Below are 15077 nucleotides of genomic sequence, written 5' to 3'. Positions count from 1 at the left end.
CAAAAATGAAAATTTTCATGGGAAAATATCAATTCTGACAAAAAAATTAGTTTTCGTGTGGGAAATTTCAAAATAAAAATTTTCCTTTCAAATTTCCATTTTGAAACCAAATGGCCATTTTCATTTTGACTTAAAATGTTGTGTTTCACTTTTTCCGTTTAAAAAAATAAAATCCAATTTTGAGTCAAAATGTCGAGTTGAAATGAAAATTGTTAATTTGAATCAGTTCAAATCTTCCCCTGAGGCCACCAGCATTTTTTAACCAAACATTTTCTAACAAAGATTTTTTTGTTTAAAATTTCTCATGGGAAAAATTTTGGCTTTCTAACCAGCTCTACAATATGGATCATTTTTTAATATGTTGGTTATAATTTTTCTCTCCCTCTGAGCTCTGCACAGTTGGGGCCAAGATAAATAAGGAAGGTGGCTTTCCAGGTGGAAGGATACAAAATATAGCCCCAATGACAATTTTTAGAACATCCTGAAAATATTTCTAACATTCTTTAAAAAAAAACATGTGGTGTCTACAGAAACTTTAATGGTGTGGAACAAAAGAAAGGTTAATGGGCATTCATTTGGATGGACCGGTGTATCTCACTGTCTTTGCCCCAAATGTTCAAATGTAAGTGTAGCCGTGTTAAGCAACTAAATTCATATTTAGGCCCCTGAAGAGAAGTGGCCTGATCTTCAGAGGCACATGTGGCTCCCCTTGACTTCAGGCCATTTATTTTTCCATTTTGAGGCCTAAATATGGATCTACGTTTGAAAGTATGGGCTGAAGTGCCTTGCACAAGGTTTCACAGCAAAGTCTGTAGCAGCAGCAGATTAGAACCTGGTATCCATTGAGTCCTAATCCCCTGCTCTAACCATTAGTTACTTTGCCTCAAATAAGCATAGTAAAAAGATGCAGATGAAATCAGGACCCAGCTCAGATGCCATTTCAATAGTTCTGAACCATGAGCCATTTGTGTCTCCTCATCTGTTGAGTAACTGACAGAAGATCTCCTGGAGTTTCTTATCTGGTGCCAAATTGGCTTGAAGGATAATGGGGTGTTATCAGTCTCAACAACAATGGGGCCTGGAAGGACTGTATCCTGGAGCATGACCAGAGACATGAACATCCTCCTCACTGAGAAGAGCAAACTTGCCATCCTGTGGGAGAAGCAGGAGGGCTTCCCCAAGCAGTGTGCCCCTATCTGGATGTTGGCCATGGAAAAGAGCCCTGGCCTCTCCTGAAGAGGGATGTGTGGGTTTGAAGAGCCTGAAATATGACTAAAACTCAGGACTGGCAATGAGAGGGAAAGAAAAAAAAATGTCTACTCAAATTCCACTAACAGGGAACCACATGCATCACATAGCATTTCTAGATTGCAGTATCACATGACATAGGTGACTACAATGTTTTGGCAGATTCTTCCCTTTTCGGGTATTTGTGACGGAAAAATTAGCATGGAATGTTCTAGAAAAACCTATGTGAATAGTCATCTCCTGGAGGTGTCACCTCAAGAGCCAAGAGGATATTGAAGTCTCAAGAGTACCAGCTGTGCTAATGGGTGGTTGTGGTTATGTAGGTACATGTGCACTAGGAAGCCACCCCTTTGTTTCCCAGTTGTATTTCTGATCCATGCTCTGACCGTGACCTGCTGTGACCACTGGCCCCTACGCACCCTGACCGTGGGAAACCTACTGCATCCCGGTCGTGACCTCAGCCCTTACGCGCCCTGCCTGGTCCCAAGCAGGCTGCTGCCCTGGGCTCTCTGCTCTGACCAGCGGGCACTGAACCGTATCCCAGAGGGCGAGCAGCAGCCCCCTCCCTGGGGCCCTCAGCGCCTCTCCAGCCCCGCCGCCCCGCACGCAGGGGCAGGGACTCCGCGCGCGACGGAACCTCCCTCTCGGTGCCCGCGTTTCCGCCCGCGCCGCTAGCAGCGCTGCACCGCGTCCCCGGAGAGGCTCGGCGCGGCACCCGAGCTGCGCCCAGCGGCAGCTACCGGCAGGGGCGGGGAGGGAGCTGGCGACAGACGCGATGCAGTGAGCGGGCGGGCGGGCCTGGTTGGCCATGGCTTCCCCATTCCCGGCCTCGGCCGGCAACAGCGGCGGCGAGCCGAGCTCCGGGGAGGAGTCGGGCGGGCAGGAGGAGGAGGCCCGGGCGCTGGCGGAGCAGTTCGAGCGGGCGGCCGAGCGACTGCCGGGGCTGATGCAGGCGGCCAGCAGGGAGCAGCTCCTCTACCTGTACGCCAGGTACAAGCAGGTAAGGGCCGGGCTATGGCGGTGACTCCCCGCTTCTAGCTCTTCTATCCAGCGCCGGGCACGCTGAGGCAGGGCTTGCTAAGCGCTCCCGCGCAGGTGCAGCGCCCGCGGTCTTGGCCATTGCATCGCGAGTGTCCCAAGATTGTGGGTCCTGCCTAAAGCCCAGCAGCCCCGTGGCTCTGAGGGAATCTTACCCTTCCCTAGAAAGGTCTCAGGCCTCGTGCTGGCAGAGAGAAGCTGGGAAAAGGGGTCCGAAAGCACCCTAAAGGCCCTGGAGTTGGAAAGTAAAGGACAAGGATTCTTGTGCATTTATTTATTTTAAAATCTCCTCATTATAAAGAAATTTGGTGGGTTTTTTTTGTTGTTTTGTTTGTGGGGGAGGCCTGACTCATGACTGTTCAGTGCTTGGGGTTGACACTGCTGCCTGTGCATGGCTCTGGGTGGTATTTCAACCTTTGTCCAGCCTGGTGGGGACTATGTGTTAGCTGTCACTTTGGGCTGGATGTAGTGTGGGGTGGAGATCAGCCACCGTCAATTGATGGCAGAACACAAGTTAGCTTTTGTTACTTTAGGACCCTTATGTATGTGAACAACCCCTCTGAAGTTAGTAAAAAGAAAAGGAGTACTTGTGGCACCTTAGAGACTAACACATCTATTTGAGCATAAGCCTCTGCATCCGATGAAGTGAGCTGTAGCTCACGAAAGCTTATGCTCAAATAAATTTGTTAGTCTCTAAGGTGCTACAAGTACTCCTTTTCTTTTTGCGGATACAGACTAACACGGCTGCCACTCTGAAATCTGAAGTTAATGGAGCTCCATGTGAGAGCCAAGGGTCCACCCATGTGAATCCTACTGCAGGACTGGGGCCTATGAACGAAAGAACAGTGGCAGTGCTAACTTTTCCACAGCAACAATGTTTCTCAAGTGGTTTTGGGAATTTCCCTCCTATCCTTACAGGTATTTCAGTGTTCACCCACCCCATGTATTGAAACCGACAACATGGAAGGAGAGTGTCAATTGAGACAGTAGTTTTATAACAGATGGCTCTCTATTATGATCTAAATTAAGACCCTTCTCATTGCAGACCACCTAGCAGATAGTACACTTTCCATCACCTGCATCAGATATAAGGCATTGATTTAGGCCCTGATCCTACAAGCACTTAGGCACAGGCTTAGCTTTAAGCACATAAGTAGTCCATTGAAGAGCTAGCTGGTCACTTGTTGCTTGGTGTTTTCTGTGTTTTGTGTTGCTTCTACAGGTGTCCAACCTTTGGACTGTAAAAGGAGCTGGAAATGAGAAAGGACTGCTAATCTAGCTGCCTCCATTTGGGATTACTGCTATGTTAGAGGATGAAAGGAGCTGCTCTCTGGAGCCTCCAGTGTGACTGAAACTGCCAGTCACCAGCAGGAGATGAGTGTCCAGCAGTGAAGGAATCAGATAGTGTGCTCAAAAAGGAGATCGGGTAGCCAGTCCAAGAGAGCAGGAGACAAGCAATGGGAATCTTGTGGAGGGGTCAAGGGGTTGATGATCAGATGGCACAGAATCATGAAGGGAGCATGAGAAGATAGAACAGAACTGATTGGAATGCAAGATGAAATGAAGAATATGAGTAGACAATGGGTTTTTTTTTTTTTTAGGTCAAATGGTTACTACATTAGAAATAGCTAAAAATACCTACTATTACATTTCCATGTAAATCGCTGCTGTTGATGCAATCCAACTGTGGATGAGATCTGGGATGTGGTTCATGAGATAGGAGACAATGCACTAGAATCTCTCTAGTGGGATATAGTCCTGCCTGTATAAACGTTTAACAAACCCTGCTCCAGGAGGTCCAGGTCCAGGAGGTTTCTGTTGCTCACAATGTGGGCTTCTCATACCATCATCTCAAGTGTTTCATAGCTCCATTGGGTGGAAAAGAGAATACAGTACAGTATGTCAGCTTTATGGTTGCATTGACATCTGATATTGGGCTCCAGGGGATTTCTCATTTCCAGTTGTGAGACGAGAAATGAGGAGCTTAATGTTGTTTAGCTTGAAATTACTGTGAGGAAATTCTTCAGAAATTGTTTTCACAAACCCTTGATTTGTTCCAAGCAAAAAGGAGCTGCTAACTGCATTGACTCACCACATGTTTCAATAGCTGAGGTTTTAGACTGCTGGCAGAGAGGTGTGTGCAATGCATTTGACTGCTCCTATAGAGTAACAACATAATCTGGTGCGTCTTGTTGACCATATGCATTAACCGTATCGTTTTGGGATGTCGTGTACACAACAAATTACGGAACAAATATATTTTTTTAAAAAAATCTCGTAAGGGTCTTACCTCTGGAGTCCAGGATGTTTGTAGGCAAGGCTTCCACTCTGTTCTTATCTCATCCTCCTGTGTTTAGTACTAATGCACATACTCAGCCTTATAGAAGACTCTGTGTTTCGCATTGTCTAGACACAATGGGGCTGGTTAAGGAAAGAGCCTACATTTTGCAGATGTGGGCATCACTCCAGTTAAAGTCAGAGGGAGTCTTGCAAGCACAAGCTGCTGCAGGATCAGGCCCTGTTAACTCTGATGTTTTTGATCTTGCATTTTATGATTTAAGATGAAACTATAGTACTTAGCACAACTTCTTTCTAGTCACAGAAGTCATATCAATATGAATAATAGGCTGCTAATGTATTATCCAGTGGACAGTAGTATTACTTGTGTGCAAAAGGTGCTGACTCTAGATCTATCTGCTAGTCCTGATTTGACATCCTTGTCTGTCCTCAAGTTAATATTTCTTGTCACCAAAGGCTTTGATTTAAGAGGCAACAACACCATAAAAGAGATGACAATAACAGCTGAGTTCTCTGTTAAAATACCATTCAACCTCCCTGGTCACTCAATTACAGACCTAAAAGTCGCAATTCTTCAAGAAAAAAACTTCAAAAACAGACTCCAACGAGAAACTACAGAACTGGAATTAATTTGCCAACTGGACACTATTAAATTAGGCTTGAATAAAGACTGGGAGTGGATGGGTCATTACACAAAGTAAAAACTATTTCCCCATGCTAATTTTTTCCTCTACTGTTACTCACACCTTCTTGTCAACTGTTTGAAATGGGCCATCCTGATTATCACTACAAAGGTGTTTTTTCTCCTGCTGATAGTAGCCCACCTTAATTGATTAGTCTTGTTAGAGTTGGTATGGCAACACCCATTTTTTCATGTTCTCTGTGTATATATATCTTCCTCATGTATTTTCCATTGCATGCATCCGATGAAGTGGGTTTTAGCCCACAAAGGTTATGCCCAAATAAATTTGTTAGTCTCTAAGGTGCCATAAGTACTCCTCGTTCTTTTTGCTGATACAGACTAACACGGCTACCACTCTGAAACCTGTTAAAATTCTGTACATTATTTATCTAAAACTATTTAGATATATAAACCTTCTCCTGGAGTTTTACTGCCTTTTATTGGAGTCAGTTTCAGATATTTATTAATTTTGTTTGTGTGTCAGAAGCTTGAGAATAAGGGAGCTGTTCAGTTGTTGGCTCTAGTTAGACAATGGTACCAGGGCCTGCTAGGGCTGAACTTCAGTAAGAGAGGAAGAATTGTCCAGTGGGTAAGGGTGCTAGCCTAGGACTCTGGAGACTGATGTCAGATCTCTGCTCTGCCACAGACTTCCGGTGTGACCTTGGGCAAGTCATTTAGTCTCTCTGTGCCTCAGTTCCCCAGCAGTAAAATTAGTGTTGTGAGGATAAATGCATTAAAGATTGTGAGGTGCTCAGTCACTACAGTAATGGGGGCCATATAAGTATAAGTATCCAAAATAGAAATAGAATAACTAGTTGACAAGAGTCCAGTGCCTCATGAGTAAGGCTACGTTTTGGTCACGGGTATTATTAGTAAAAGTCACGGACAGGTCACGGGCAGTAAACAAAAATTCATGGCCATGACCTATACGTGACTTTTACTAATAATACCACTGAATAAAACTTGGGTGGTGGACTGCCCGGGGGCCCCAAGGGTGCGGGAGGAGGGTGTCCAGGCTTCTTGGGGTGGAGGGAAGACCCCCACTGGTGCTGGGGGGACGCGGGTGGCAGCATGCGGCCCAGGACGCCCACTGGTTCTGGGGTGGGATTGGCGGGGCAAGCAGGCTCCCTACCTGGCTCTGTGCCCACCCCGCAACAGCAGCAGAGTTTGGGTGTGGGATGTGGGGGGGTTGGGGCACAGGACGGGGTGAGGCAGGCTCTGGGTGGTGCTTACCTGGGAGGCTCCCTGGAAGTGGCAACATCCCCCCTCTCTCAGCTCCTAGGTGGAGGCTTGGCCAGGCAGCAATGCACGCTGCTTCCGCCTGCAAGCACCATCCCCGCAGCTCCCATTGGCCATGGTTCCCAGTCAATGGGAGCTATGAAGCCAGCGCTCTGGGTGGAGGCAGTGTGCAGAGCTGCCTGGCCATGTCTCTGCCAAGCAGCTGAGTGAGGGGGATGTCGTGGCTTCTGAGGAGCCCCCGTGGTAAGCGCCGCCCAGAACCTGCCTCACCCTGTCCGGTGCCCCAACCTCCTGCCCCCTCACACCCAAATTCTGCTGCTGGGGGAGGCGGTGGCCCGAGACTGCCCCAGGACTGGCTGGTGCGCCTGGCCTGGGGGCTTCCTTAGCTGCCCCTGAGCCAGGTGCACCGGCTGCTGCAGAAGTCATGGAGGTCACGGAAAGTCACGGAATCCATGACTTCCATGACAAACTCACAGCCTTATTCATGAGTGATCAGACTCAATGAAAGAGCTGCAGTATTTGAAGAAGGCTCTCCTAATAGCTATCTAAATGACAGGGTGGTCAGACAAAGTTCAAGTGTTAAAATCCTGCACTCGTAGAAAAACAGAGCTCACATTGATTGGTGCAGGAAATGCATAATTCTGTGTTTTTTATGTGACTTTTCCATGTGATGATTTTTCAGGAATAGTAGAACATGATTAAACCACAAGTTTGTACTGAAAATAGATTTTGATTTTATTTTTTTTTGGCTTATAGTTTACTGTAACACTACTGTTGTGCTGGTTCTGGGTCAATATGAGTGACATTATTCTCTCTGATCTAATGGGGAACACCATGTCACCTCCTGATCCCTCCCTGGCATTCAGGGCTTAGGACCCTTACTAATTGGCCCCTGAAGCTGATGCTTCTCCTGACCATCCCAGTACTTGCTAATTTGCAACCCTCACTGATCTGAATTTAGGCCCACCCCACAAGTTAGTGCAGATTAGTGAGGTTTTTCTTCAGCTGCCCTTTCAGTGCAGGACAAACCACATGAAGGAATTCTATTTCTGCTTAAGAAATTGTGTTCACTTGGTCAGCTGATTGCATACAGATGGTCCCAGTTTCGTCCAAGTCTACATTCAAAGCTGTAAATCAAATTCTGGAGTTAGGGTCCAGGTTTGACTTGCCTAAAAGAATTTATGATTTGGTGGGAAATAACCTGCAGTCTGGATATCAATTGCTTTACAATCTACTTCAGTTGTTGAGTAATGTAACGAAAATAAACTACAGACCATGATTGTTTGACATGAACTGGAGCTTCTCAAGCTTTTTCATGACATGGACCATAGCTTAATAGAGACTCTCATGGATCCCTCCCCTCCCATTCAAAATTGCATGGATCATCTCCCCATAATTTACGATCACAGAACATCGCTATGTCAAGTACAAAAATTGCTTGCATTGAAAAGTGATATTAGGGAAGTATTTAATGTATTCTGGCTGTCTTTTAATGCAGTTTATCAACTTGAAACAAGGAGGGCCCAGCACCAAGTGACCAGTCAGCCCTCAATGGACAACCGTATAGGAACCTCTGACTTGAAATAATATTTGGAGCTCATGTCTTTCTGCTAGCTTTGTAGAAGAAGCTTTCTTAGCTTTCAACTGTAGGGACAAGAGGGCTGAATCTTTCACAAATGCTTTTCTGCCTATTATTTGTCAGGAATTCAAGTTAAACATTCTAACTAAAAATCCTTCCATTCTCGACTGCTCTGGTTTCAGTCTCATGTAATGTCAGAATCCCACTAGTTCTTCAATTTTTCAGGGAGTTGTACAGCAAAATGTGAGAAGTAAAGAACTGATATTTTTAATGTAAAAAATCAAGCAGTGCCCTTTTCCTCCTCACCCCCCCCAACCCCTTCTTTATTTTTGGACAAAACTCTTGTAAACCAACTTAATATATCATAAAAAAAGCAGAAAGGGCAAAACCACATTTTTTTTCTTTTGCAGGTCATTTTAAAGTACCGTTCCTATATCTGTGTTGGCATCAGTAGTGCTGATGCTATTGCACAGCAGGGAGGAAAGCAATAAATGCCAAATTTAAAGAGGGGAAACTATTGTCAGGTTTTGAAGAGGGTCTTGGAAAACAATTACTAAAGTATTAGGAAAAGTACGTGTCTTTCTTTCAAAGTTGTTGGCTGTTTTGTGTGCAATTGCGATATTGGGCTAGAGAATGGCCAGGTTGGGATGTTCTGTTTTGACGGTAGATCATATTTCATTTATATTTTTCAATTTGTAAAAATGTACTCAGTGTCTTAGCGTACAAGAGGAAATGTTTAAAACAAAATCTAAATCACAGTCTGCATAAAATAGGGCTGACAACAATTAAATGAAATTATATACAACTCCCCATGAGGCAAAAACCTGTTTTTACAAAGTACCTTGCTCTGAAGGCCAGCTGAGAAACCCTGTGATTCAAACTGGTGACATTTACCATGAAACAGCAAAACAAATATTTTAGAAAACTTTTTTCATTTTTTTTAAACCCCATTCCCGTTCTGTAAAAAATCTAAATAAAATTACTGCAACTTCGACATCTAAGTTTTTTAAAAAGAGGCATGATTGATGATCGCAGGTGCAGGATAAAATAACCTCTTAAGCTGAGGGATCATTAGCTGATCAGGCAGTTTAATTGGCTGAGCAGCAAGTGTTTTATAATAGTTTGATGGATGCAGCTTGATTTTGCTTGACTAGCAACGTCTGACTAACAGGTTGTCATGATCTCCGAAAACTGAGTGCCCATGTTTACTCCATCAGGTTCATTTAAACATCCCAATCCCCTCATATTTCATTTATGATGGAGTTTGCCCTGCATTAGGGAGACTTACTATAACAATTGCTTTCAAGGGGGATTATTCCTATTTGCATCAGCACGGCTACTCTGACTTGGCCTCTGGTGTAGGAGTATGCCTTAGCTGGGAATCTGAGTTTGTGATATAGTCATTTATGAGTGATTAAAGAGTGGCTTTTTAATTGGAGTCCTGAAATGTTTAGTTACCAATGCAGGAACATTTAATCACTTTCTTTCCTTCCTCCCCCCCCCCCCTTTTTTTTTTTAAAGTCCATGTTTCATTCCATTGTTCATCAAAATGATGTTTAACCTTTGTGAAAATTCCTTGTTTGTATGCAGATACCAATAATAAGTGAGGTGGGCATCAACATTTTCCTGGCCTTTGGTGTCTTTATTCTCTAATGATAGGGTCTGTAAATCCAAATGTAATATTAATGGATACATGTAAATTAATTACGGAGGCATAGACCAACATGTCTTTTGTTTACTACCTGCCATTCCTTATTCTATGCTCCCTGGTTCCTCTCAGGAAAAATTCTGCTTTTAATTCCTCCTGGACTAGGGTTCATTTGTGCCAGTCAGTCTCTCTTCCTCACCCAGACTGTGATCCTGTAGTTGCTCCGTGCATGGATCTCCTGTTACCTTCTGGACGTGGACGTGGACCAGCCAGTGTCCCAGGATGGAATAAGTTTTGGGAAATGCACACTGTTCCCTTTGTGGGCAACCCTATTACTGAAAGGCAGCTGTTGGACTTCAGTCAAATAAAGGAGAAGAACTGCAAGTCTTCCTCAGCATTCCTTGTAGCTATGAATTAGGGCTGTTAAGCGATTAAAAAATTAATCGCGATTAATCGCATTGTTAAACAATAATAGAATACCATTAATTTTAATAATTTTGGATGTTTTCTACATTTTCAAATGTATTGATTCTATTTATAACACAATACAAAGTGTATAGTGCTCACTTTATATTTATTTTTGATTACAAGTATTCTGCACTGCAAAAAACCCCCAAAGAAATAGTATTTTTCAGTTCACATAATACAAGTACTGTAGTGTAATCTGTTTATCATGAGAGTTGAACTTACGAATGTAGAATTATGTACAGAAAAAAATTGCATTCAAAAATAAAACCATGTAGAAGTTTAGAGCCTACAAGTCCTCTCAGTCCCACATCTTGTTCAGCCAATCGCTCAGACAAACAAGTTGGTTTACATTTGCAGGAGATAATACTGCCCACTTCTTGTTTTCACCTGAAAGTGAGAACGGGTGTTCTCATAGCACTGTTGTAGCTGGCATCGCAAGATATTTACATGCCAGATGCACTAAAAATTCGTATGTCCCTTCATGCTTCAACCACCATTCCAGAAGACAAGTGTCCATGCTGATGACAGGTTCTGCTTGATAAGAATCCAAAGCAGTGCACACTGACACATGTTCATTTTCATAGAATCATAGAATATCAGGGTTGGAAGGGACCTCAGGAGGTCATCTAGTCCAACCCCCTGCTCAAAGCAGGACCGATCCCCAGTTAAATCATCCCAGCCAGGGCTTTGTCAAGCCTGACTTAAAAACCTCTAAGGAAGGAGATTCCACCACCTCCCTTGGTAACGCATTCCAGTGTTTCACCACCCTCCTAATGAAAAAGTTTTTCCTAATATCCCACCTAAACCTCCCCCACTGCAACTTGAGACCATTACTCCTTGTTCTGTCATCTGCTACCACTGAGAACAGTCTAGAGCCATCCTCTTTGGAACCCCCTTTCAGGTAGTTGAAAGCAGCTATCAAATCCCTCCTCATTCTTCTCTTCTGCAGACTAAACAATCCCAGTTCCCTCAGCCTCTTCTCATAAGTCATGTGTTTCAGTCCCCTAATCATTTTTGTTGCCCTCTGCTGGACACTTTTGAGTTTTTCCACATCCTTGTAGTGTGGGGCCCAAAACTGGACACAGTACTCCAGATGAGGCCTCACGAGTGTCGAATAGAGGGGAACGATCACGTCCCTCGATCTGCTGGCAGTGCCCCTACTTATACATCCCAAAATGCCATTGGCCTTCTTGGCAACAAGGGCACACTGTTGACTCATATCCAGCTTCTCGTCCACTGTAACCCCTAGGTCCTTTTCTGCAGAACTGCTGCCGAGCCATTTGGTCCCTAGTATGTAGCGGTGAATTGGATTCTTCCGTCCTAAGTGCAGGACTCTGCACTTGTCCTTGTTGAACCTCATCAGATTTCTTTTGGCCCAATCCTCCAATTTGTCTAGGTCCCTCTGTATCCTATCCCTACCCTCCAGCATATCTACCACTCCTCCCAGTTTAGTGTCATCCGCAAACTTGCTGAGGTGCAATCCACACCATCCTCCAGATCATTTATGAAGATATTGAACAAAACCAGCCCCAGGACCGACCCTTGGGGCACTCCACTTGATACCGGCTGCCAACTAGACATGGAGCCATTGATCACTACCTGTTGAGCCCGACAATCAAGCCAGCTTTCTTTCCACCTTATAGTCCATTCATCCAGCCCATACTTCTTTAAGTTGCTGGCAAGAATACTGTGGGAGGCAGTGTCAAAAGCTTTGCTAAAGTCAAGGAGCAACACGTCCACCGCTTTCCCTTCATCCACAGAACCAGTTATCTCGTCATAGAAGGCAATTAGATTAGTCAGGCATGACTTGCCCTTGGTGAATCCATGCTGACTGTTCCTGATCACTTTCCTCTCCTCTAAGTGTTCAGAATTGATTCCTTGAGGACCTGCTCCATGATTTTTCCAGGGACTGAGATGCTGCTGACTAGCCTGTAGTTCCCAGGATCCTCCTCCTTCCCTTTTTTTAAAGATGGGCACTACATTAGCCTTTTTCCAGTCGTTCGGGACTTCCCCCGATCATCATCTGTGTCGTCATGCCACCAGCAGAAGGCTGATTTTTCTCTTTTGGTGGTTTGGGTTCTATAGTTTCCTCATTGGAGTGTTGCTCTTCTAAGACTTCTGAACGCATGCTCCACACCTCATCCCTCTCAGATTTCGGAAGGCACTTCAGATTCTTAAACCTTGGGTGGAGTGCTGTAGCTTTCTTTAGAAATCTCACATTGGTACCTTCTTTGCATTTTGTGCAATCTGCAGCGACAAGTGTTCTTAAAATGAACATGTGCTGAGTCATATAACATGAAGTATATGGCAGAATGTGGGTAAACCAGAGCAGGAGACCTACAATTCTTCCCCAAGGAGTTCAGTCACAAATTTAATTAATAGGTTATTTTTTTTAGTGAGCATAATCGACGTGGAAGCATGTCCTCTGGAACGGTGGCCGAAGAATGAAGGGGCATACGAATGTTTAGCATATCTGGCACATAAATAACTTGCAATACCGGCTACAAAAGTCCCATGTGAACGTCTGTTCTCACTTTCTGGTGACATTGTAAATAAGAAGTGGGCAGCATTATCTCCCATAAATGTAAGCAAACTTGTTTGTCTTAGCGAATGGCTGAACAAGAAGTAGGACTGAGTGGACTTGTAGGCTCTAAAGTTTTGCATTGGTTGTTTTTGAGTGGTTATGTAACAAAAAAAATCTACATTTGTAAGTTTCACTTTCACGATGAAGAGATTGCAATACAGTACTTGTAAGAGGTGAATTGAAAAATACCATTTATCATTTTACAGTGCAAATATTTGTAATAAAAATAATATAAAGTGAGCAGTGTACACTTTGTATTCTGTATATATTTGAAAATGTGAAAAACATTCAAAATATTTAATAAATTTCAATTGGTATTCTGTTGTTTAACAGTGCGATTAAAACTGTGATTAATCATGATTCATTTTTTTGAGTTAATTGTGATTAATTGATAGCCTTACTATGAATACACCTTCATGTGTTTAAAAATATCCTGAATCTGATTCTCATTTACACTAAGGCCTCTTTACACCACTCTGGTATTTTTAAAGGGTCATTAAATGTAATTGATGGCCACTACAAAGCCCCCTTTGTGCAACCAGATCAGTTCAAAAGGGTCTTTATGTAACGGCCTTCTGTGTCTACGTGTGGAGTCCACTACACACCCTCTAGAATATGTTATCATCACTATCTCATCTCTTTCAGGATTGTTTATTCACTTACCACCCCTAACTTATATTCCTTCTATGAACTGCAGTCCATTAACACCTCTTTTTCTAGCCTCCTTTTTTTCTCTTGCCTCTCTCTCCTGTAATGAATCCTTTGTTTCTACCTACAGCTCCATCCTCTACTCCACAATTTACTACTTTTCCTCTTTCTGACCAACTGGATCATCCCAGCCACCTCCAATCTTGACTCACTTCCCATTTCTGGTGTATCTGCTCTGGCTGCCATGTTCCTAGATGCCTCTGGAGGAAATCCAGAGATCATATGGACTTCTTCCACTTAAGTTTGTTCTCTTTGTATTCAGCTTGGCAATCAAAGGTTATTAAACATAGCCCACTTATTTAGTCGTTGTGCAGAAGGAGGCGAATTTCATCCTTAATGAACAATCATAATATGTGGTTTAGCTGTATACCTACATTCCCTAATATAAATGAGATTTTTCTTTAGTCTTGTTGAAGATGAGCTATACAGATGGATAATATACATAGTCGGTGATCCTTTGAGGTTGAAGATGATCTCTTTCATGGGTTTTATTTTTCATGGGTCCTTTGGTAACTGAGGAGTCCAATTCTTGAGCCATAGGCTCATTGGCAGACATTGCAGGTGGTGTTGGAAGACGGTTGGGTTGCGATTGCTGTGTGACCATTGTCTTTCCTTTCTTTTCTGGCTTTTTTCTGCCACCAGGATAAGGAAGGCGATTTTCCTCAAAAGTGGACCTTCTTTCTCTGACAAGTCTTTGAGTGAAAATCACTCTGCAGCATCACCTGCTGGGTAATACGTGCAGAAGAAATGATCTGCATATCAGAATTCCATCTCTGTATCCTGTACAGAAAATAACAGGAGGCCAATACACCAATAGCTGTGTGAGACTGTTAAAATAAAAAAAAATTGGAGTTGAGAGGTTTGCCAGAAAGAGATGAGCCTAATAACTGTTAATCAGACAGGAGTATAAATTTACTCTGAAATCAAGAGGTGTAATAAATCTGGATATTTGCTGCTATGAATTGGCTAACAAATTATAATGATAAATTAAACTTTATCCCTTTCTACCATTCATTGTAACAAAGGACATTTTTCTTCTTTAGGTCAAATTTGGAAACTGTAACACTCCCAAGCCCAGTTTCTTTGATTTTGAAGGAAAGCAGAAATGGTAAGAGGAAATCCTTGCAATTCTTAACAATTTCTGATTTTATTTTATTTTATTTTTGGTCACATCTTTTAGATTGATTGAACTAGAACATTACTTTGCATGTATCTCTCTCTTATTCTCTCGGTTAATGATTAAAATAATCCTTTAGGGCAGTGGCTCTCAAACTTTTTTACTGGTGACCCCTTTCACATAGCAAGCCTCTGACTCCCCCTTTATAAATTAAAAACACTTTTTTATATATTTAACACCACTATAAATGCTGGAGGCAAAGCAGGATTTGGGGTGGAGGTTGACAGCTCGCAACCCCCCCCCATGTAATAACCTCCCGACCCCCTGAGGGGTCCCGACCCCCGTTTGAGAACCCCCTGCTTTATGGAATTCTTAAAATGGTGTTGCTGTTCTGCTAATTTACTGTTGTATTGGTTTAATCAGCAACAAATAAATATGAGTAGGTGAAGGAGTTTTTCTTTTTAAGCC

The 15077-nt window shown here is 43.3% G+C and overlaps 1 protein-coding gene across 2 annotated transcripts in view; it reads left to right on the top strand.

Moving 5' to 3' along the window:
• Positions 1-1900: 1900 nt before the first annotated feature.
• Positions 1901-15077, top strand: part of ACBD6 (acyl-CoA binding domain containing 6) — a 140213-nt gene continuing 127036 nt past the window's right edge. The window contains exons 1-2 of one of the 2 annotated variants that reach the window (XM_007061152.4): positions 1901-2248; positions 14536-14600. In XM_007061152.4, the coding sequence (XP_007061214.3) occupies positions 2057-2248; positions 14536-14600 (257 nt within the window). In that variant the 5' untranslated portion in view covers positions 1901-2056. The remainder of the gene's footprint in view (positions 2249-14535; positions 14601-15077) is intronic. The other variant, XM_043553034.1, reaches the window with a different exon arrangement.

The sequence above is a fragment of the Chelonia mydas genome, chromosome 8, assembly GCF_015237465.2.
Source record: "Chelonia mydas isolate rCheMyd1 chromosome 8, rCheMyd1.pri.v2, whole genome shotgun sequence".
Taxonomy (NCBI): Eukaryota; Metazoa; Chordata; order Testudines; family Cheloniidae; genus Chelonia; species Chelonia mydas.
Note: the sequence above shows the minus strand (reverse complement) of the source record. Positions and strands in the feature narration are given on the sequence as shown.